This window comes from Cajanus cajan, chromosome 3 (genome assembly GCF_000230855.2).
Source record: "Cajanus cajan strain Asha chromosome 3, NIPB_CcT2T_4, whole genome shotgun sequence".
Taxonomy (NCBI): domain Eukaryota; kingdom Viridiplantae; phylum Streptophyta; class Magnoliopsida; order Fabales; family Fabaceae; genus Cajanus; species Cajanus cajan.
In genome coordinates this window covers 79,032,938-79,057,069 of record NC_138519.1, presented here as the reverse complement: position 1 = coordinate 79,057,069, position 24,132 = coordinate 79,032,938, and the positions used below count along the sequence as shown (strand labels likewise).

Genomic DNA, 24,132 nt, shown 5'->3' with positions numbered 1-24,132 from the left:
TTTTTTGTATTTTTCTTTCTGATAAAAGTTTTCAAAAACACAAGAAAATAACATGAGAAGATTCAAATTCTTTGGGAATATTGATGGTTTGCTGATGCAAATTATCTTTGATACTTGATAATCGAGTTAATGGCAGATCGTTCTAGATTGGGATTGTTTCAAAAAGTCAGGAATACGTCAGCTACATGAACATGATCTTCGGTAGGAATTTGTGGTATCAAACTCGGTTCTTTGCATTGAATAAAAAGAAATGGTTTTGAAAAAATGATTATGAACTATTAGAGTCGAGTTAGTGATGAAGAGTTAAGATAATATACATGAAGTCATGAGTTCTAACTTCTAATCACATTTTGCGACCATTACATACTATAAGAAAAAGGAAAATAAATGGTTCTTTGTATCATAATCCCTGACAACATGATCCTTGAAACATATGGATAGCTGATAAATATTTGGAATGAATGACAACAAAGGCTTAAGGCCATAATATACTCTAGGAAAATTCAAAACTCAGCAAATTGTTCCTTAATGAAATTCAGCTGAAGATGTTAAGACTGTAATCTTAGTGGTTGATTTTTAATTTAAAACAGCATCCTAGTACCCTACCCTTTCTGAATCATTCTACCTCTCACGATTAAACAGTTGATGCTGAATAATTTAATTAATACCGAAATTCAAAGTACCTTTAATACAGTGCAAGATCCTATTAACTAGCTTAAAGATGAACCACATTAATATTTTGCAAGATACTTTTTAACTAGCTGAACTGCTGAAGATGCTCATGGGGAGTTCTAAGAGCTGAGATACTTGCAGCTTCTTGGACGACTTGTTTGAAATAAATCACTTATTTTTTTTTATAAATTTTTTTTACTTTCCTAACTCGTTTTCTAACTTTAGTATTGATTTTGAAAGAAAAATAAAAGAAAAAAAGGATTGATATGAGATGTTTCAATTTTTTTTTTATAAAGAAATTATACATGAGATATAACGCCAATGAATTCATGAAAACAATTCTAAGTTGTTCATGGTTTCTTGAAATATGTATTTTGAAAAATACATATTTGAAGAAAAATTATCTAATAATGTTTTTCTATTATTTTTATTTTAAAAGACTTAATTGCATTTTTTATTCATCTAATATTACAATTATGTGATTCTGGTTCCTAAGATTTGCGATTTGAAAGACTAAAAACACATTTAAGTCATTTTAAAAATTAAAAATAACTTTGAAAACTAAAATCAAACAAGAAATTAGACTTTGCTATACTCTTTTTGATATCAAATATAAGAAGAAAAAAATCATATTAATTAGGAAAGTTGATAGATAGTATTTAATTTCACTTATCCCATTTAAAAATAAATATATATTTTTTAAATTATCTTTTATTAAAATTTGATATGAAAAACTATTAGAAATATAATCTTAATTGAATGAATAATATTTTTAAAATAGCGTAATTAAATAGAGTAAAATTAGTTGAAATATAAATATATTTGAGATTAACATACATGAGGTATTTTTTTTTAATTATATATCTAATACAGAAGAGGGCATAGCTAAAGCATGATAGATCTATATTATCTATTATAAAATTTTAAAATGTACTATTTTGATAATCCCCACATTTTTATGAATTTGATTCTTTAAAGTGAAATAAATTAACGGAGAATAAAGCCTCATCAGTTAAATAAAAAGAAAAATAAGAAAGTAGATTTTGATAAATTCATTATTTATTATACAAGTACATGTAATAATAATAATTGATTTTTTTATAAAGTAATTAATTTCTTTGACCTTTAAATTTTCTCAAAAGCGATTATTGTGCCATTTTCATTAAGTGTATTACATAATTAATTATGCTATTTCTTTTGTGACTTTTTGTGTGTGTAATATACTATTCATTTTTTGACTCAGATTTGAAAAACAAAAGGATAAAGTAATCAGAGATTTTGACAAAATTTATAATTGTGAGAGGTTCCTTTGGATGCATATTATCTACCAAAAAAAATCATAAACTTAATGGAGATTGGGTAGGTTCATACACTTTCTTGATAGGTATACACTGCAAACTAGTTGGGTTGGCGTTTTTGTTAATTGAAAAAAGGTATAAAATAGCGAATGAGTGAAAGACTTAAGCTACCTAGAGCAAGAAAAATACACACATACGTAGTCTTTAAGTGATGTTAATAACAGATACTATATAATATCATAAAATAAATAATGTGATAACCGATAAGGTACCTAATCCAGATCAGATACATGTAAGCATTAGACCCACTTTACCTTAAACACAACCAAAGAAAACAACACTCAACGATATTTATTAAACCTAACATTGACTCTATGAGGCAACGTGCACGTTGCTAACAAAATCTAAATTCTACTTGTTTATTTATTTATAAAAAATCCAAATTTGACTAAGAATTTATTTTGGTTCATAAGTGTTTTTTAATTTTTTTATTAAAAATAAAAAATACTTTTTAGTAAAAAAATTCTCATAAATATATTTATATTTGTATCCAAACAGATTCTAGTACAAATACAATCATAAAAATATTTCGGAGGTGTATTGGATTGAGATTTCAAAAAAATTTAAAAGATTTTTTATTATAAAAAATATTATGGTATTCAATTAAAAAAATTTAAATATAAAAAAGTCATATTATATTTAATTAAGATAATTAGAATTTTTTTAAAAAATACATCAATGACATTCAACTAAGACAATCATAATTTTTTTAGAGATACATCAAAACTTGGTGGTATTCAATTAATAATTTTTTCACTTAAAAAAATCTATCAATATTAAAAAATATAGATATTTCAATTAATTATTTTTATAGATGAATTTCATGAGATTTTTTTAGTAGAATTTACATATAATTTACTTATCAAACAATTACATTAAAACTTTTTATGATTTTATATGACTTTTTTCTAGTTTATTTTTCTTTTATTTTCTTTCTTGCATATTTTGCTTCTCTCTCTCTCTCTCTCTCATCTTCTTTCTCTCTTTCTCCTCATGTCTTCTCTATCTCATATTTTCTTTTTCTTTTTATTCATCTCTCTCATTTATTTTTTCTTCTACTTCTTCCCTCTATTTTTTCTCTTATTTTTTTTATCTATCAATCTTTTTTGTTACATTTTTATCTATTAATATTAATGCATAATTTATAATATTTGTTTTTAATTATTAAATATTTTAAATTATTTTTGAATTATTAAATATTATATATTGTTAAAACTTTAAATTATTAAAATTTAGAAAATTTTTATTTTCAATAAAAGTTAACATTGAAATATCAAAATTTTAAACATATATTAAAAATAAACTTAAATATGTTTTTAGTCCATCAAATTTAGAGTAAATTTATTCTGGTTTCTCATATTTAAAATTGTTATTTTTAATTCTATAATTTTTAAAAAAATTTAATCCTTCGAGCCACTAATAATATACCTGAAAGTGACAGATTGAGACAATTATGCAATAATAATTAAGTTTAATGTGATATTTTCATTAATAGAAACACTATTAAACAAATTTATGCAATAATATTTGACAAATCTCCTAACAAAATTTAATTACAAGAATTAAAACAAGATTTTTTGAAATTACATAAATTAAAACGAATAATTTTAAATTTAAGGTACTAAAATTCTACCGGTTAATGAATATCATAGTTTTAAACATATTACAAATTTAATAATATGAATGAAAAAACACAAGTACATAGATAAATGTATGAAGATAAATATTATTGATAAGAACATAAAATTAAAATCAATTTTTATTAAAAGATTAAAAAAATAATTTTATTTTCTTTATTCAAACCTTATCACTTTATTATACAGAGAAATCATATTTTTTTTATAGAAAAAATTATATTATCCTTTGAAATCTAATAGAATACTTTCAAAAAATTTATAAATTCTTAAGATAGAAATCCATTAAAATATTAAAATCAATACATTTTTACAAAGTTTTATAAATTTTTTTAAAAGTTATTAAATTTCTACAAAATTTTTAAAACACAATAATTTTTTTATTGAAAAAAAGACTTTTTTAAAATTAGGTGTTTCCTTTGACATCTCTGAATTTAAAAAAAATAAATAAATGGCAGGATTTTGCTACCTCACCTACGTGGCCAAATAGAGTGAAGACTTAAATTGAATCAGAGTCGGTGTTGTTATTTTTTATTTTTTATTTTTGCAATTTAGTCCTTATGAAGGTTGGTGGGAAGCAGGAAACAAACGAACCATTTTGGCTTACGACATTCCAGGTTGACTTTTTTCATTTTATAATTTTTTAAAAATACTTAGTAATCATGCTTATGTGTGTTTTTGTTATTATTTGCCTTTTATTTTTAATGTTTGGTTGCTTAGTATGTGTATATAGACACACGTTTATGATATAGAAAATCACATCTCAGTAATAAAAAAAAAATGATAAATATAGCTTATGCTTAGTATTTATAGTATGTGTATGGACACACGTTTAGCATTTGAAACAAGATTAAAATAGTTTATATTTTCAATTTTTAATGTAATGTTAATTTTTTTATAATTTTTTTTCCAGATAAACTAAACTACAATTATTTTAATGTATTTAGACGAATCATTAATAAATATAATGAATATTTTATATCAATAATATAATTATATATTTTTTCAAGTATTTATAACATATGGAATTAATGTATTTATTAAGAGATCATAGTGATTATTGTTCTTAATCAACGTAAAAAAACTGCATTAATTTTGAAGGGAGAGAGTATATAATAGAAAACTTATTACGAAATGCAAATAATCATGTATTTGACTGGTCAATCATAGACCTCGAGCCATGGAGATTCATTTTTTAATTTAGATAAAGATAAAACATGTAAATTATTTATTGAAGTGCATAATGATTCAGGATCTAAAAATGATTCCGAATCGGTTAAAACACCTAAATAATATATAGTGTTGACGAATTAGATCAGATCGATTTTGAATGAAAAATATTTATTTTAATCACTTCGATTTTCTTGATTCATAGTTTAATCATTTTGGTTTAAAATCCACATCTATGTAATCTAATCAAAAGTGATTTGGATTAAATCAAATTTTTGTTTTAGTTTTATTTTTCTTTAGAGAAATCATTCTAGATATATAAATTACAATAACTATATAATCCGAAAGTGTTTTTATTTGATTTTATTCGGTGAAAACATTTTTAGTTGATTTTTTAATAAGAGCATTCTTAGAATTTTTTTTCAATATTCACTTAAATATTCTTTTAATGTTTTTTTTATCTCTTTAAATATATTATTTTAATATTTTTTTTTAAATTGTTATCTCTTGAAATATGTCATTTCATACTTATTTCAATATTCTTTAAAAAAATTATCAAAAGTAAAAAATATTTTTCATCATAATATAAGTTATTTATGAGAAATTTAAAATATAACGTATATTTTAAAACTATTTATTTATTATAAATTTTAATTATTATACTATATATATATAATAAAAATATTTATTTATTATAAATTTAGTTATATAAAATAAATAATTATCTAGTACGTTGTCGATGCTATAATGCTACTAGTTTACCATAAAATTAAGTATAACTTATAAAGATAAAATAGTTTTATATTATCATTCAATCACATACCATTATTTGTAGTAGTGATTTATAAATGAAACTAGAATTTTAGCTTATATAGTGTATACTATAGTTTTTTTATATAACAAAAAATTATAATAAATAAATAAAATTTTACATAAAAAATTATACTATAATTAAAACCTGCAATAAATAATATTTTGACCATATATATTATGAGTTTAATGATTTTGTGATTCTTAACGTAAAAGTAAACAAATTTTTCATAAGTGATGATATATGATTGAATGATAATATAAAAGTCTATAAATTTATTATAAATAAAGTTATGCACTAACACTTATCCAATCATAAAATATTAACTATGATGATAAATTTTGTAAATTTTTATAATAATTATCTTAAAATTTATTTATCTTATTAATAAGGGAGATTATTTAATCATTTAGTATACACATTTTTTTTTTGGGGTAATTTTATCATTATATTAAATTACTTCTCAAATTATTCTTTCTCTTTCTATTTTTTTTTAAACTATCCTCACAATTATAATTATCCAAAAACCGCTAAGACTTTTTTTTTTTATATATATATAAATAAGAAATATTATAAAAATGGTTGCAATGAGGATTAAACATAAGCTTCTAACTATCTCAACCCCTCCCCACGCAACCACTAGACTAATCCTGGTAATTAAAAATCGTTAAGACTCTAATTATTAATAACTCATTTTTACTTTATTTATATTTTTAAAAAATTACACGGAAACATGTCTTTTTTACGATAGTATTAATATTTTTTTTTTATTGATAAACAAAATAAAATCTTTTAAATTAACTGTGGATAATCATTGAGTCCAATTATAAATATAAATGCACATATATAAGTTTGATTTGAATAGGATTGCATTAGATCCATTTTCAAAGTCAAATCCAAAATTTGATCTAATATGATGATTTTTATTTTATTTTTCAACTTTTAATCTGTTGAATTTTCAGTTGTTTTTTTGACCGATTTTCAGTTTTTATTATTGTATTCAATTGGTTGATGAATAGGCAAATATTAGGGGTTTATAGTTTTTATTATTGTGATGAGAGTTCTATAACGAGGAGCAAATTGCAATAAGTAAAAGGTATTTTTGAATGATAACGACCAAAAGAAAACAGCAAAAGATGACGTGGGAGAAACTCAAACTGAAGTCTTAGTTGTACAACGTAGTGATACCTAAGAAAATCCTTTATAACTAAGCTTACTTGCTCTGCTTCCCACACCATTATGCTTTTTCTTCTCTTATAACGTTCCATCTCTTCAAGGCTCTCCCCGTCTCTTCAAACGGTAACACTCTTTCTTCTTCTTAGGCTTTTCAACTGAAAATTCTCCTAAACTTATCTTTCTTATATTTTCTTATTCTTTGTATGGATGATCGATCAAGGGAAAGTGAACATGTTTATTTTGGTTGATCATCATATCATTCTTATATGATTAAGTTCTAACTATGTGAATGTCCACACTCCACATTTTCAATTTTTGTAATACCATGTTTTTTGTTTCTCTGGATTGTTTCAATGAATTTCTTTTTGTTTTGATCCAACTTCATACGTGTCTTTGTGTTGGAACCTCCATGTATGTGTGTTTGACTGTTTTTGTTACTTACTCTCAGGGGGAGCATTTGAATTGGATGATGAGATAGGAGTCTGGACATTTAGAGCATTTTCTCTGAAGCCGTTCTGTAGTTAAGTGCATTTGTTTCATGGCTTCTTGAGGAGGTGAAAGAGTATTGCATCTATTGTGTTGCTAATACACAATGGAATTAATTGTTGTGGTGTTTTTCAAGGTGAAGTAGATCCTTGACAGAGAAAGCTTCCTTGCTTAGATAACCGGGGTGCATAGTTTGTGTTTGAGGATTTGCGGTTAAAATGGAGAAAAGGGGGAGTGTGTTGATGCAGAAGTACGAGTTTGGAAAATTGTTAGGGCAAGGAAACTTTGCAAAGGTTTACCATGCAAGGGACCTCAGAACTGGTGAGAGTGTTGCCATTAAGGTGATCGACAAGGAGAAAATTCTGAAAATTGGGTTGGAGAATCAAACCAAGCGAGAGATATCTATTATGAAACTGGTTAAACACCCCAATGTTTTGCAGCTTTATGAGGTTTTGGCCACCAAGACCAAGATTTACTTCATCATAGAATATGCCAAAGGGGGTGAACTTTTCAACAGGGTAGCTAAAGGTAGATTCCATGAGAACAAGGCAAGGAAGTACTTTCAACAATTGATCAGTGCTGTCGATTTTTGCCACAGTAGGGGTGTTTATCACAGGGATTTGAAGCCGGAGAATTTGCTTTTGGATGAGAATGGAGTTCTCAAGGTAGCGGATTTCGGATTGAGTGCACTTGTAGAATCTCATCGTCATGACAGCATGCTGCATACTGTTTGTGGAACTCCTGCATATGTAGCTCCTGAGGTTATAAGCAGAAAGGGTTATGATGGAGCAAAAGCTGATGTGTGGTCTTGTGGAGTGATCTTGTTTGTTCTTTTGGCTGGTCATCTGCCATTCCATGATTTGAATCTTATGTCACTGTATAGGAAAATAGGTAGGGCTGATTACCAGTGTCCAAACTGGTTTTCAATTGAAGTGCGCAGATTGTTGGCAAAAATCCTTGACCCTAACCCAGATACTAGGATATCCATGGCAAAGATTTTTGCAAATTCTTGGTTTAGAAAGGGATTTAACTCCAAATATGGTCAAGTGAAAAGAGAGGCTACAAATGTGGCCTTAGTTGATTCTGATCAAGCTTTTGGTTTGTGTGAGAATGCAAGTGTTGCTGCTGAGGCAGATCAAGCATTGGTTAAACCTGCACATTTGAATGCTTTTCACATAATTTCTCTGTCTGCTGGGCTTGACTTGTCTGGCCTTTTTACTGGCAATGTTGAACTGGAAGATATGAAATTTATATTCATGAGCTCTGCCTCATCCATCATGTCTACCATGGAGGATATTGCTGGCATTTTGAGGATGGAGATAATCAAGAAGGATGAAAGATTGGTGAAATTGGAGAGATCCAGGGAAGGTAGAAAAGGACCACTTTCCATTGATGCTGAAATATTTGAGGTCACCCCATCTTTCCATTTGGTTGAGATGAGGAAATCCTGTGGTGATGCATTAGAATACCAGAAGATATTGAAGGAGGATTTAAGGCCAGCTCTCAAAGATATTGTTGGTGTTTGGCAAGGTGAGCAGCATCTCCAGTAGTGAGGTTGTGTTCTAAAAGATTCTTTGATTTCAAGTTGTGAATTAATTATAGTTGTGGGAAAGTTACTATGGTAATTGAATTGTTGATATTCATTGAATTGTACATGGTTTTGGTTGAGAATGCCTGCTGAATTATGAGATGTCATTACATCATAACATAGATAGAAATTTATATATATTTTTCTTCATGCCAATATGTAAATTCAACTCAAAATCTATAGTATTTTCCAAAGGGTTTGGTTCTTCATTGCATGCAACTACTGTAAGAAGAGTCTATACATACAGCGCATATATTCAATCTCAGTGCTAATAAAATAAAAAGGAAAATTTCCGCTGAAGCTTGTATGGTTGTTCTGTTGACAAGGTTGTTCGTTGCTGTCACATAATATATTGATATATTCTTCAAGGTTTTGCTTAGGTATGTATGACTAATGGTGAAATCACTTGCCGTCCTAATCAATGGATTAAAATTCAACTATTTTGCAAAGAATTCATTGCATATAAAGTGATAGCTTAAATACATAACGATAGTTGAATCCATCTCCTGCTCTATGATAAATGAGATAAATTTTGGTCCTTGATATTTATTTTAGCAGTTCTTTTTCTTGAGTTTGGATTATCTAAGGTTTAGGGTCCATTTCTATATAAAATATAAAAATAAAAAATCTTAACGGATGATTTTTTCAATTTTCATCATTAGCTATCAACCCCATATTTCACTTTAACTCCTGTTTGTTTCCGCTGATTTACTGTTCACGACGAATGAAAGGCGAAGATAGAACGTGTTTGTTTCGAGTGAAATACAAAGAAAGAAAAGCGGGGAAAAGCGGGAGAGCTGTACGGAAGATTCTTCGATAAATCATGGAGAAAAGCGGAGAAAGCCACATTGGCAAGGATGAAAGACATGGTTGCCCTTCTGTCTATCACGTGCATAATCGATTATGCATGGCACACAGAGACGGATCTACTTAGAGAAGAGTGGGGGCACTTGCCCCCACTATCATTTTACATACATATATTTTTTATTTAAAAAATATATATTTTAAAAATAAAAAATTAATTCTAATTTTAATAATATATATATATATATATATATATATATTTAAACTATCAAATGTATAAAATATAAATTTAAAAAATTTGTTAATTTATTTGATATTTGTTAAACTTTTGAAAGAGATTAGTTATCATGTATGATAAAGAGTATTCTTTAATAAAAAAATAATTTTTTTTAAAGTTTAATTATAATATTATCTATATATATATATATATATATATATTAATGCTCACATATATAATGTAATATATTAAAAAAATTAATTTTTAATAAAATAAAATTTGTAACATGTACGTTTATCTTTTTTGCTTTCTATTTATTGTATATATTATTTAAAAAAATTTAAAATAATAAAGATTGTAAGATTATATACATTGATTAAAAAAATCAAAATAGAAAATATTATAATATTTATGTTCTATTTATAATTTATTAGAAAATATGTTTTAAAATAAATTATCATTTTAAAATTTATATTAGATATTAAAAATATATTTATATCATAAATAAATTAAGCTTAATTTTTATATAATTTAATATTTTTATTTTTATGTTTTTATTAATATTAAATTATTATAAAGTAGGTTTAAAGATTGAAATTCTAACTAAACATTTGAAAAATGTCTATGACAGATAAATAAGTCATATTTAGAACATGTATTTTTAAAAAAAGTTAGGTTCAAACCTTATTAAATTATAATATAATCTAATTTGACCTAATTTATTTTCATCATTAATCGTAATCGTAGATATAAAAACTTATAAAAAAAATAATTATGATATGTTTTTATACTTTTAAAAGTTATATGTAAAATTTTTAATATTACAAATATATGAATAAGTATTGCCCCCACTATTTAAAAATTTCTGGATCCGTCACTGATGACACATAATCGATTATGTGTCATATATAATCGATTATGTGACATATTTTTGTTTCCAGTCGTAGCCTAGAACGGGTCGTTCCAAACTACTAAAACAAGGGTACTTTAGTAGCTTAGAACGGGCCGTTCCCAAACTGGAACGGGACCGTTCCCAAACTGGAATGGGACCGTTCCAAACTACTAAATTGGCTTAAAAATCCTAGTTGAGAACGGACCGTTCCAAATTGGTTGTTATGGATAAAAATACAAATTAGAAAATATAATTATCATAATATATTTTGTTATTATTATTTATTATTATAAATATTATTATTATTATCATTATTATTAATATTTAAATAAAAATTATCTTATATTATATATATAATATTTAGATCATAGAAAAAATATTTTTTTCAATATTTTAAATATAGTCAAAATATCAATTAAATTATTAAAATAATAATATTATTTATTTGTATTATAAAACTACTAATAATAAAATTAAAAAAGAATCTTAAATTAATTTTATCATTAAATTTAAAGCAAATATTTAAATTAAATTATTTTTAAATTAAGATTTTGTATTTATTTTTTTAGTTAAAATTTTTATATTTATCTTTTAATTATAATAATAATAAAAAATTAACCTAAGGGCAAAATAGTAATCTTATAAAATCATCAATTAAAAAATTTATTTTTATCTATAACATCAATCAATTCACTCACAAACTTTCTTTACACTTTCTACTCACTTTTCCTTAATCCAAACAACCTCACTTTCCACTCACTTTCCATTCAAATCCCTCCTTTTTCATTCTCTATTTTTTATCCTCAAATCCAAACAGAGCCTAAAAGTTGTAAGGTGCAATGTAATAGATGCAACACCTCATTTCAAGGTGGGGTGTAGCTTTTACATGTTAAAGCTCTATCACATTTTGCCAGAAACTCAAGCATTATGAAGCTCCATATACACTTCAGTAGTTTTCTAGGAAGGACCTTACTCCTCTAGATTGAAGTTTACCTTACACCTGCAGCCATGTTTAAGCACAAGAAGCAAAAGGAACGGAGTGGAAAATGTTTTTACTTTTAGTGATGATGGTATGCGGTTCATTGTTGTTTCATGCGCATGAAATTCTGTGAAATGTGTTTCCAATTAAAAACATTTCAACTTTCAAGGACGTTTCTGTTTGGATTTTGTACCTGCTCGAAAATGGGTACTTCAAGTTTCTAGAAGTTTCCTCTCTTTTTCTACTTCACTTCAATACCTCTTGGATGAGTGGGTTACTTACAAAAGATATTATGATATCCTAGTCAAAAGGGTACATCTTTGTAGGAGATTAGTTTAAAATTGAGATAAATGTATGATTGGATTTTATTTTATTTTATAAATCATAGTTATGTTATAATTTATTCAAGTAATATAATGATAATATTTTATTAGACATTAATGATAATAATGTCTTGTGTGATACACTTTTTTTATTATAAATCAAATGGTTGTAAGTTTTCAAGATACATATTTTACTCACTTTAATATTAGGACTATAACATACTTGCTTGAAAAATGTGTTGAAAATTAGTTTAAAGATGATATTAATGTGCATTATTAGATTTAGTCTTTTTTATAAAAAAAATAAGGTTTAATTGCAGTTTTGATCCTTCAAGTATTGCAATTGTGCAATTTTGATCCCTAAAATTTTAATTGGGAATTTTAGTTCCTAAAGAATTGCAATTGTGCAATTTTAGTCTTTCAATTTTTAATTGAACAATTTTAGTTCCTCAGATATTATAATTGTGCAATTTTAATCTCTCTCATTAAAAATTTGATAATTTTAATATATATATACATATATATATATACAATATTTTAAAATTATACAATTATTTGTCTATTTAAGTTAACATATATTATAATTTTCATTAATGTATCAAATGATATATATTTATTATTACTAAATAAATAAATTCTATATATTATTTTTTATAATATTACTAATAAATTAATATCAATAATATTATTAATATATATATATAGATAAACTAATAATTTGATAAATATAACTTATTATATATTACTATACTTTTACAAAAATATAAGTATATTAATTAGAAATATACATATCTTATCTAATATATTTATATTTTTGTAAAAGTATATTAATATATACTAAGTTATATTTATCAAATTATTAGTTTATCTGTAAATATACTAAAAATATTATTGATATTAATTTATTAGCAATATTAAAATATTAATAATTTATAAATTTTATTTATTTAGTAATAATAAATATATATTATTTGTTACATTAACAAAAATTATAATATACGTTAACTTAAATAAACAAAATAATTGTATAATTTTAAAATATTATATATATATATATTAAAATTTTAAAATTATTAAATTTTTAATAGGAAAAATTAAAATCGCACAATTATGATATTTGAGGGACTAAAATTATTCAATTAAAAATTGAAGGACTAAAATTGCATAACTTCAATCCTTTAGGGACTAAAATTACCCAATTAAGATTTTAGGGATCAAAATTGCACAATTACAATACTTGAGGGATCAAAACTGCAATTAAGCCAAAAGATAATTACGTAACAACTTATTCAAGTGATATAATGATGATGTTTTATTAGTGATTAATGATAATAAAAAATTGTGTGAACGTTATGATACATCTTCTTTATTACGAATCAAATATTCTTTTAAATGCATGTCATTTTTATAACATTTACTATTTGGATTACAATGAGGGGCATTCCTACTAGAAAATGGGAATGTAAAGTTTTTAGAAGCCTCCTCTCCCTTTCTCCTTCATTCCAATAACTTCTTGGCTAGGTGGGGTACTTACAAAAATGTTTCAATGCTCAAGTTAAAAAGAGTACATTTGTTATAAGAAATTAATTTAAAGATGAGATTAATGTATTTTATGATTGGATATAATCTTATTTTATAAATGATAATTACATTACAATTCATTCAAGTGATATAATGATGATGTTTTGTTAGTTATTAATAAATAATGATAATGATGAATGACTATATAACATTGTTGTGCATCGAATATTGTCACACATATATTTTCATATTAATAAAATATTATCTATTTTAGACTTAAATCTTTATGATTTTATTTTAAGTTATTATTCAAAAGGTGTTTAATGAACAGAGACACATATGTGTGTATATAAAGTATAAATTTATTAAACAAGTGAGACTTGGATCATATCCCAAAAACCATTTACTCAATCTAATGTGAGGATTATCCTAGAAGGGCATCCGTGTCTTATCAGGTACATATTTAACACAGGCTCAAAGGGCACATCATGCAAACCATACCATTTAACTTATGACACGATTTAAGGCTTTACGTTCTTCATTTTCCTCATTCTGTCGCTGCATTAGGTTTAGATATCTACGCGAAGGACATGAATAATTTTCACCACCGAATCATCAGAATTTGTAAAACTTTTAATCCTACGCGTTCTATAAATTGGATACATTGCTTCAGTATTTTAAGTAGCTTCATTCCATAATAAAAAAAGACAAACTTAAGAAGGAAAGATTGAAACATTGCATTCGCACAAGAAATTACATTAGCAAAAGCAAGGGGGAAAAATACTCACATTGCACACATTTTACAAAATAGCACACACGGTGTAGTGACTAGTGAGATATTAGTTTATACATTCATAAATTCTACACAAACTTGTGTTGTGTATATAAATTTATTTGGCTCCATCTTCACTTATTGCTGGGGCCAATTAAATTCAAATGACTATCATTTATCAATTTGGCGCAGAATCTGTCAATAGAATTTAGGTCAATATCACACTACCGGTTATTTATCATCACCCTATAGCTAGTTTTCATTTTCACACTTGTAAACTGAGAGAGGCGTCCAAAGTTGGGTTTCCTTCCATTTGGACACAAAGCCCCTCTTTGATCCTTATTGATTCCCTCTTATAAATATATCTACTTGAAACCCAAAGAAAAACCACCAAATTAACACTTGACATGACCAACAAAAACCCATAATAGTAGTCCAAGTGACAATCATTCAAGTTGTCCCCTATCCAGCTCTTATTGTCACCTATTCCTGTTATTTTATCAACCATTGTCACCAAAAAGCTGTTCAAAAAGTTCCCAACACCAATGCCACTAGTGAAAAACGTGGTTCCAAGGCTCTGCATATCTTCAGGGGATTGATCATAGAAGAATTCTAGCAATCCAATGGCATTGAACACATCTGCTATCCCAATTAGAACATACTGAGGCATCAACCAAAATATACTCATAGGAACTATGTCTTTAGGACCAGCTGCATGGTTTGCTTTTATGACATGCATTCTTCTAACTTCTACTGCATAAGCAATTGCTATGGCTACGATCTGGATTGAGAATCCAACTCCAAGCCTTTGAAGCAATGTGATTCCTCTAGGGTGGCCGGTTTTCTGGCGCATGAACGGCACGAAAAACCGGTCATACATTGGCACTGAAAGAAGCATGGAGAGTGTCACAAAGCTTCCAAGAGAGGCTGATGGAATCTTAAAATCAGCACCAATGTTTCTGTTCAAAGTGGTGCCTTGTTTCACAAAAAGAGTGTTGATTTGTGCCCAAATGGTGCTAGGAATCAGAGTCACCAGCCATATAAGGACCATGCCAAAGATAAGCTTAGCTCCTTCCACTTGTGTTACTGTCAATGGTACTCTTGTGGAACCAGAACTGTTACCTTTGATAGCAGCCTTGTCCAAAAACCTGAACAAACAAGTTTTCAGTTACTTACAAAATGGAAAATGATTATCCGAAAATCTGTCCGAATGTATAAAATAATAATTTAAATTATAAAATATTAAATTAAATAATTATTTTATAATAAATTTATTACAAAATATTAATATTTTAATTTTTGAAAGATCATTTGGATAAATTTTTCGGATGGTGTAGCTTTACTCTTACAAAATTGGTGTAGGAAAAACAAAATATTTGTCATTGTGTAGCAGTGGAATGTTCCTATCCTATATTCTGCTAATGAATCCATCCCATGTGTCTCTCTATGCACCAAGATTGCAAACGGGAACTGTACCGTGCTATGCATGCAATATGTGATAGCAATTGTTTGTAATAATTTGCAACAGTGGTTCATCTGTGGTCACAACTGTGGAAAACAACTTGGCTGAAAGATAGTGACTAGTCATGAAAGAGGGGGTTTTCAAAGAAGAACGTGTGAACTGTTCACATGGAAGGAATTCAATGAGGCAAATGATATATTATTACTAGGCCTGAATGCTAATAAATTATTAGGTAGGACTACTAAGTATTTAGGATTTCATATAACATATATTTTAAAATTTTAATTTATAAAAAATTTAATTACACTTGATTGTATATTACGAATTTTGCCTCAAATTGTGGGTTCCCTGGCTATGCAGACAAGATCGTACTGAATGAGTCCCTTTGACTGGCTGAGAGCCAAGAAACTAAAATGGGGAACATGGAATCTTTAGAAGACAAGACATGGACCATTTTCTGGATTCTCTATCAAATTGATGACTTGGGTAAAGATGGACAATGCCTTTCCCAGATGCTTCCAAGTTTTGCTGCTTATCACCCCACTAGGCCTGAATTGGTCCCCTACCTCTACCACTTATGTGCAATTTATGCACAACAATCTTTAAAACATGGAAAATGTTACGTGACCATTGAAAGTGAAAGATAAAACAAAACGAGTGGAAGATAGAAAATAATCGTCTGTAATATTGTATACGCCTATACGGTGTCATTTTTTTAATATTTAAATAATGAAATTATTATAACATTACCCCACTCACTTTGTACTTTTACCCGTCTCTTCTGAGTTCTGAGTATTAATTTTTATAATATTTTATTTTTTTCTACACTTATTTTTATCTTTTTCTCTCACCACGTTTCATTCTGATTTTATAACCTAACAAACAATGATACTCTGATATCAGTTTTCTTTCACACTCAGTTTTCTAACAAACACGTTTCACATTCATGATCTTTTACACTAAAATGTGGAACTCATTTTTGACTATAAAAGAAAAATATTGAAACAGTCTATAGCAAGTATAATATCTAAGAAACATGTTTGCAATTTAGTTCATTTTTACATGTGATGCACGGTTTTCTTCCACATCACTAAGTATGTTGTCAAATATTTCAAGGCAAGACTGATATATGACACTCCAAAAGTATAAATACATTTTACACATTTTACTTCTCTTTATTTTTCTCTTCTAATCACATTATATCATTATCGCATTGTCACTTTTTTCTTTTCTATTTCTTTTTTGTGTAAACTAGTAACATGCATGTGTCCATTGTATAAGAAATTATTAAGTAATTATAAATCATATAGTTCTTAATTAGTCATCACATGGCATATAACATTAATTTTTTCATATAAATTGATAAATTTAAATATGTCACATAGAGATTGGACAAGAACACAAAACCTTATTGATTTCGGAAAGTGGAATGTGTGATTGTGAATAAGAATGCAAAATGAATAATATTTAAATAAAAAAAAGAGTAAAAACTGATATTGCATTTGCTGACCTGAAAGTTGGAGTGTGATTGACTTGCCGTTTTCCACTACTAAGATAATGTTGGAGATCATGCTCATAGAGATCCAAGGGATTACAAGGGAGTTGGAGTTTCCTATTCTTGAAGGCTGCAATGGGTACATGAATTATATCCCTAGCAGGAGTTTTGCTTGTCCTTACTTTGTGACGATATATTGGTGTGCCAATATAGAATATGACCAAAGACAATAGGAGACCAGCAGTTGGGATCCCATACCCTAGTCCCCACCCCAAGTTCTCTTGAATGTAGACCAACCCTAAAGTGGCAATCAAAGCACCCAAGAATGAGGTAAACATCCACCAATTGAAGAAGGAAGCTTTTATCTCTTTCTCATTGGGATTGAAGTCATCAAATTGGTCAGCACCAAAGGTTGAGATATTGGGTTTTGTTCCTCCTGCTCCAATTGCCATAGTGTAAAGGGCTGTGTAAAAAAATGCAATTTGTGAGGTTGAGGCCTTGTTGCATATGCCATTGCTGCATGTTGGCTTCAAGCTCTTGAGTGACACCGCTATAGTGAGAAGAGTCATCCCCTGTAATGTCAACTAGTTAGTTTTTTTTTAATATACAATTTAGTTGGCTATACAAATGCACATCATAAAATTATTAAAAACAAATTACAGATATTAAGGTCATAGTTTACTTGTGTTTTGAGAATTATGGTTTCAAGTTTCAAACTTATATATATGTACATGACATGATATAGTATGATACAACTTCATTGTGCCAAAACTGAGGTAATATAAAGTGACCATTTAGAATAAATTGTCATGGGCATATATTCTTTCGTTATCAATCAATCCCATGGTAATTCAGCCTTCTAATAAAATTTCTTATCCATTTTTACAAACACGTGAAATGAATATTTTAAAAGAGTGATGAAATTAAACATATATTATATTAAAACTCATTTTTTTTGTGTGTCCCTTTTTATATAAAATGTTTCTATTTTTTCCCTCCACTTATAAAAAAATTATTAAAAATAAAATGAGAGAACCAGACACAAAATATTATATAATAATAGTCCCCTTCATTGTACATTTACATCAATTCAAATTTGTGTGGCCTTAGCTTCATGGTGGGGCTATATGAATCATAAATAATTGTCTTGGACTATTTATGATAGTTGACTAATCATATATATATATATATATATATAGCAAGGTAGCGTCTCACGTACGAGTGCAAATAATGGAATTGAAGCCTTCGACTAGGAGTAACTAGGTAAACGCAAACAAGTAATAAAAATAAAATAAAAAAGGTTAATTTTGATTCATTCATAGGATAACTCTTTTACGCTTTTATATATGACTTTTAAAATAATTACAACATAAAATTAATAATGTCGTTATACATGAAAATTATTGATTAAATAACAGTATAATTTTTTAATATTATTAATGCCTTCAAATTATATTTAGAGGAGATAAGAGAAAAATTGAGATATACTATAAAATAAGTAATATAATGAAAAGAGATGAAAAAATAAATAATGTTAAAGAAATATGCTATAAGAATAGAATAAATTAAAAAAATTATATATTAACAATCGGATATTAACCTTTTTTGCACATTAATATAATATTTATTTAATGAAAAACAAACTTAATATATATTTCATATTTGCATAAATAATATATATATTGTCATTACAATATATATAATATATAATTAATTAAGGTCTACTGTTGAAGTAAACCTATAAATTAATTGACTTTTAATTGTTAAAGAAATCATGTAAGTAACAGAGATGAAGTTACTGTTTAGATATATAGTATACATGACAAATTTTTTTTATAAAGACGATGAAATGATGTTGATGGAGTATAGAGATTAATATGATGTTTATAATGGAAAGAAAGGGTTAATTAATTACCAAGACATAAATGAGAGAAGAGAGAGTGAAAGTCCAGAAGCGACCCAAGTAAGAATCTGCTATGTAAGCCCCAAGAATTGGCGTTATCCACACAGATCCTGACCAGTTATTAACATTCCTCACTGATGAAACCGTATCTTCATGTAGTTGGCTTGTCAGGTAATTCACCAAGTTCGAAGCCACTCCATAGAAGGCCATCCTTTCAAATGCTTCATACCCTGAAATATTCATCTTAATTATATGCATGCTTTGCTTCATGCCCTCAAACCAAAGTGATATCTTGAAATAATATGGTAGTGAAGATCTAAGAAAATAAAGCTTAAACCAAAGTGATATATGAGAGAATGCTGACCAACAAGAAAAGCGCAAGCCTTCCATTTGCCTGTTTTGGAGGAAAGTGCTGGCTGGCCACGGAAATCAACGGTGCCATCTTGGGTAAAATCTGCTTTGGCTTCCATTGGATAAAGAATGACGCAAATAATAAGAGTAACTAAGAGCTATATAGTGATATATCAGAGAAGGCAATTAAATTGAGAAAGAGACGGAGGAAGCATCAATATATATATACACCGTAAAAGCTTTCTTAGATTAAGGTCAAGTCCTTTCTACGCAGACGATCCATCACGGCATCGTTTAATTCATTTCTTCTTTTCTTCTTACGTCCTAATAAATACTTTTTTTATTATTATTATTTATGAAGTTATGTATTCAATTCTTAATTTTATTTTTTAGTTTTTTTTAATTTCTTGAACAAATTTTATTTTGTTTAAATTTTTGAAATTTCTTTTCAATGATTAAAATTTTGTGATATTAAGGATTAAAGTGTTATCTAAAGGAAATTAAAGTTTAAAGACTAAAAGTGAAATTGGCAAAAACTTATGTACTAAAACTAGCAAAAGAATTGTTCAAAGACTACAAACAAAAATCAATAAAAGTTCTAAGAATAAAAAAAAAAAAAATATATATATATATATATATATATATATATATAAAAAGATGAAAGATCCGTTTATTTTATAATTAAGTTTACATAAGTTTATTTTGTTTAATAATTTATATTTTACATTAAATTTTAACAATTTAATTATTAAATTTAAATTTTTTAATATATAAATCAAGTCTGTAAATTTTTAAAATATTTAAAATTTATTTGATATTTTATTTCATTAATTCAAATTGATGGATAATCATAAAAATTTTATACGTTGATTTTAATTAATGATTCATACATTAATAATTTTAAATTTAATTTTGAATAATTCAAACTTGATATAGAATATGAATTATTGAATAGAATAAGTGTAAATAAATTTACTTCTAAAACAAACACATCTTTCCTCATACATATATATATATATATATATATATATATATATATATATATATGTGTGTGTGTGTATAATCTTAGTCAATTGATTATTATGTACTTATCCAAACAAAAATTGTCGTGAACAAGAAGTTGATCCAAGTGAAATTGTGTTTGGCTCCCTTAAATTAAGGTTTCTAAGTTTAAATATTGTGTTTGGTTCCCTTAAAATAGGATTTCTTAGTTAATACTCACCAATTTTTTAGGAGTAAATTAGTAAGTTATATCTAGGTATATTTTAAAATATATTATAGTTATAATTTGCTAATAATATACTCTTTGTAAAAAGTAAGTGAGTGTAAGTTAATAAATACTTACAATATTTGCTAACATATACATCCAGTTTTTTTTTTTTAGAAGGAATAAGTTAAACTTTAGTGTATTTTAAAAAAATTATAATTAACTTATTCTTTAAAATAAAATAAGTGAGTAGCAAATTATATATATATATATATATATATATATATATATTAATTAAGCTTCTCTTATTGGTCTTAGACTGCTTGCAAGCTATATCAAGTTTATAAAACTAATTTGACTATAACTTATATAAAATAGTTTGACCAAAATTCAGTCAACTAATTTATAATTTTTCAGCTGTTAGTTTTATCTTATAAATTTCAAATGATTTATAAGTTTTGAGTTAACTTATAAACTAATTTTATCACACAGATCCATAATATATAAATAAGGGTGAAAAAAAAAATATTTTACAATAATTAGTCACACAGTGTACTGCTGTGTGAATTATGCTTATTTTGGTGGAGTTTTTTTCCATATCAATTTTGATTCACAAACTTCAACATCTTACAAATGACCTGCGAAGTTTGTTGATAGTGAAATTTGTCTGAAAAGAATAGTTTGGTTTGTTCTGAAAATGAAGAAATAAAAAAAATAAATGGACAACGGTATTCAATCTCTTTACACCTAGTTTCAATTCTCTCACGAATTCAATCGTGGTAACCGTAAGCAATGAATAGATTGTGGTCATATTTTAAAGAAAATTAAAATTAGATAATAGAATAGTGGCCATATTATCGTGAGCCACAAGGTGAAAGGTATCGAAACATAGAATAAAAGTAAAATAATAATTAATTTGAATCAAGTTCAGCTGGACGCATCATCTTTCCCAATTCTCACGTACTCGATTCTTATTATCCACTTCAAAAATATTCTAAATTTATTGTGCCAATTCCTATAACAGCATTTTGTATTCTTGCACGAAAGATTCCCTTTCTCTTTTTCTCATGCACACATGACTCTGAATATGCGATTCTTTTTCCTCACAAGTTTTCTCTAGCTTCCAGAAATTATTCCTATTGTTGGGACACCGTGAGATATTAGATGTGAGTAGAAATGCAAACATTCATTTGCTAAGTTGCAAAGGAGTTACCAATTCTACTAAACTAAACTTTCTTTGGTTTAATTGAATATGTGATTTAACTACTTTAGTATGTGCATTTTAAGATTAATGTTTTTTATATAATTCAAATTTATAATAAATAAATATTTTTTAGTATATATAATCATATTACAATTATAAATTTATAATTAATGAATAATTTAAATTATAATATAAATTTATTTTTAACTATTGAAAATTTCTTTTGAAAAATATCGAAATTTAATTCAGATATCGATATAGACAAATAAAAAAAAAAAATACTGTATCGAGGATGATTAAGTGAATAACTTTTTCGGTTAATTGCATGAATCATGTGTGAAATGTACATCCAAACGAGAAGCGAAAATTTTTTTTTTAAAAAAAATTATAAGAAGTAAGAGACTCACTCTCCAAATGATGTATTTTAATTTATAATACTACTACAACTTTAACTTGATTTTATTTATTTCAACCTTTCAGGTATAATATAATACAGTATTTTATTTAATTAGAATATTTTCAAATTTTATATAATATTTGTTTATCACGTTGATATTAATAATTGTACGTGGTACATAAATTAATTAATAACTTTTTTAAGAATGATTAATATGATTTTGAATTCAATTTCAGGAAAACAAATAATTGGTTTACATGTAAAGTAATATATTAAAAAAATAATATTATACTATTAGAACTGATTAAAGAAATTGTTTTTACCTTAATAATTTTATTTAATTACTTAAATAAATGACAAGTTGTTAATTCGAATAAAATTGTACTCAATCTTTTAAAATAAGATTTCAGTTTAAGTTTTATGAATGAAAAAATATAATTAATTAATTATATATATATATATATTGAAAAAATAATTCAAATTTTTAAATTCAAATATCTAAAATAGTATTTAGATTTTAAAAGATATCAATTATTGTTTAGAATTGAAATATATTATATTTATTTTATAGATTTGTTTCCTTTTTTAAAATTATGATGTAACGTCAATAAATAGAAACTTTTGAGATGAGAAGAATCACCTGACCTGTAGAGGGAGTCATCATCTTAAATGAGAAAGGAGGTCATATAAAGTAGGGTTTCCAAGTTTTGTCAGAAAACTTGTGAATGAGGGTTTTCAAGTTTCACTAGAAAACTTGTAAAGAAGGAATTTTCAAGTTTCACCTATAAAACTTATAAGAAAGAGATTTTCAAATTTAATCCACAAAACTTGAATGAAGAATTTTCAGGATATATGTAATATATTTTGAAATAAATAATTACAACATAAAATAATTAAAAAATAATGTTTGACTGGAACTCAAAAATAAATATCCGTGAGTGTACTTGATTGACTGAATTGTGCAACCAGAAATTAATTGAATAGAAGTGCCACTCAATTTGTTTGCAAACGTTTGGAAAGTTGCATAGCAGAAGCAGCTAAACCACAGAAAATTGGTGAGGTAAGGTATGGTATTTGGTATATGCTAATGCTACAAATTAATTTTGCACCGACCCACTATCCCATCCCTGCCATTTCAGGATCACATTATCTTCATACCTCGATCGTTGACTCAACTTTTTATCTTTTACACACTTAAATTACACATTGTCAACAATATTAATTATATTGGTATACACTCATGACTCATGTGCCCATCAATATCTTCAGAGACAGAAAAATACCAATATGATAAGAATCGTAATATTAGTCTACCCCACCCCCAAAATAGAGTAGATTGAAATGGAAATAAGAGACACATGAAGAAAAGGAAGAAAAAAAATAGTAATATAGATATAATGACGATAAAATAAAAATTGAAGAAATTAATAAAGAGAAAATTTGATAAAAGTCAGATGGAAAAGCGAAAGTAGATGAACAATAAATATTTTCCTATAAGTTATGTAATTTGATGTGAGATAAAATATATAAACAGGTGTTTGTAATAAAAGAATGTCAATGTATCATTCCGGATTCATTATTTTGACGTTATAATATTAATATTACATATAATATTATGTTAAAATAAAATAAAATATATGCATATCAAAAACATATTTTAAATTATAAAAGACTATTTTGTGTTGTCTCATCGTGATCATAATATTTATA

The 24,132-nt window shown here is 26.3% G+C and overlaps 2 protein-coding genes across 2 annotated transcripts; one reads left to right on the top strand and one right to left on the bottom strand.

The window, feature by feature from the left end:
• Window positions 1-6,729: 6,729 nt before the first annotated feature.
• LOC109806667 (CBL-interacting protein kinase 2-like) lies at window positions 6,730-9,195 on the top strand. Its single transcript, XM_020369173.3, has 2 exons — window positions 6,730-6,944; window positions 7,270-9,195. The coding sequence occupies exon 2, from the start codon at window positions 7,526-7,528 to the stop codon at window positions 8,855-8,857; it is 1,332 nt and encodes a 443-aa protein (XP_020224762.1). The 5' UTR covers window positions 6,730-6,944; window positions 7,270-7,525; the 3' UTR covers window positions 8,858-9,195.
• Window positions 9,196-14,344: 5,149 nt separating this feature from the next.
• LOC109806750 (Major facilitator superfamily protein) lies at window positions 14,345-19,873 on the bottom strand. Its single transcript, XM_020369281.3, has 4 exons — window positions 19,628-19,873; window positions 19,276-19,493; window positions 17,376-17,932; window positions 14,345-15,551 (listed from the first exon to the last, which is right to left on the bottom strand). The coding sequence occupies exons 1-4, from the start codon at window positions 19,731-19,733 to the stop codon at window positions 14,669-14,671; spliced, it is 1,764 nt and encodes a 587-aa protein (XP_020224870.1). The 5' UTR covers window positions 19,734-19,873; the 3' UTR covers window positions 14,345-14,668.
• Between the last annotated feature and the right edge of the window lie 4,259 nt (window positions 19,874-24,132).

Coding starts and splice junctions, on each gene's coding strand:
- LOC109806667 (XM_020369173.3), top strand. CDS start 7,526: ATGGAGAAAAGGGGGAGTGTGTTGATGCAGAAGTACGAGTTTGGAAAA.
- LOC109806750 (XM_020369281.3), bottom strand. CDS start 19,733: ATGGAAGCCAAAGCAGATTTTACCCAAGATGGCACCGTTGATTTCCGT. Junction 19,494..19,627: donor GGCTTGCGCTTTTCTTGTTG/GTCAGCATTCTC, acceptor TGAATATTTCAG/GGTATGAAGCATTTGAAAGG. Junction 15,552..17,375: donor AATCACACTCCAACTTTCAG/GTCAGCAAATGC, acceptor TTGTTTGTTCAG/GTTTTTGGACAAGGCTGCTA.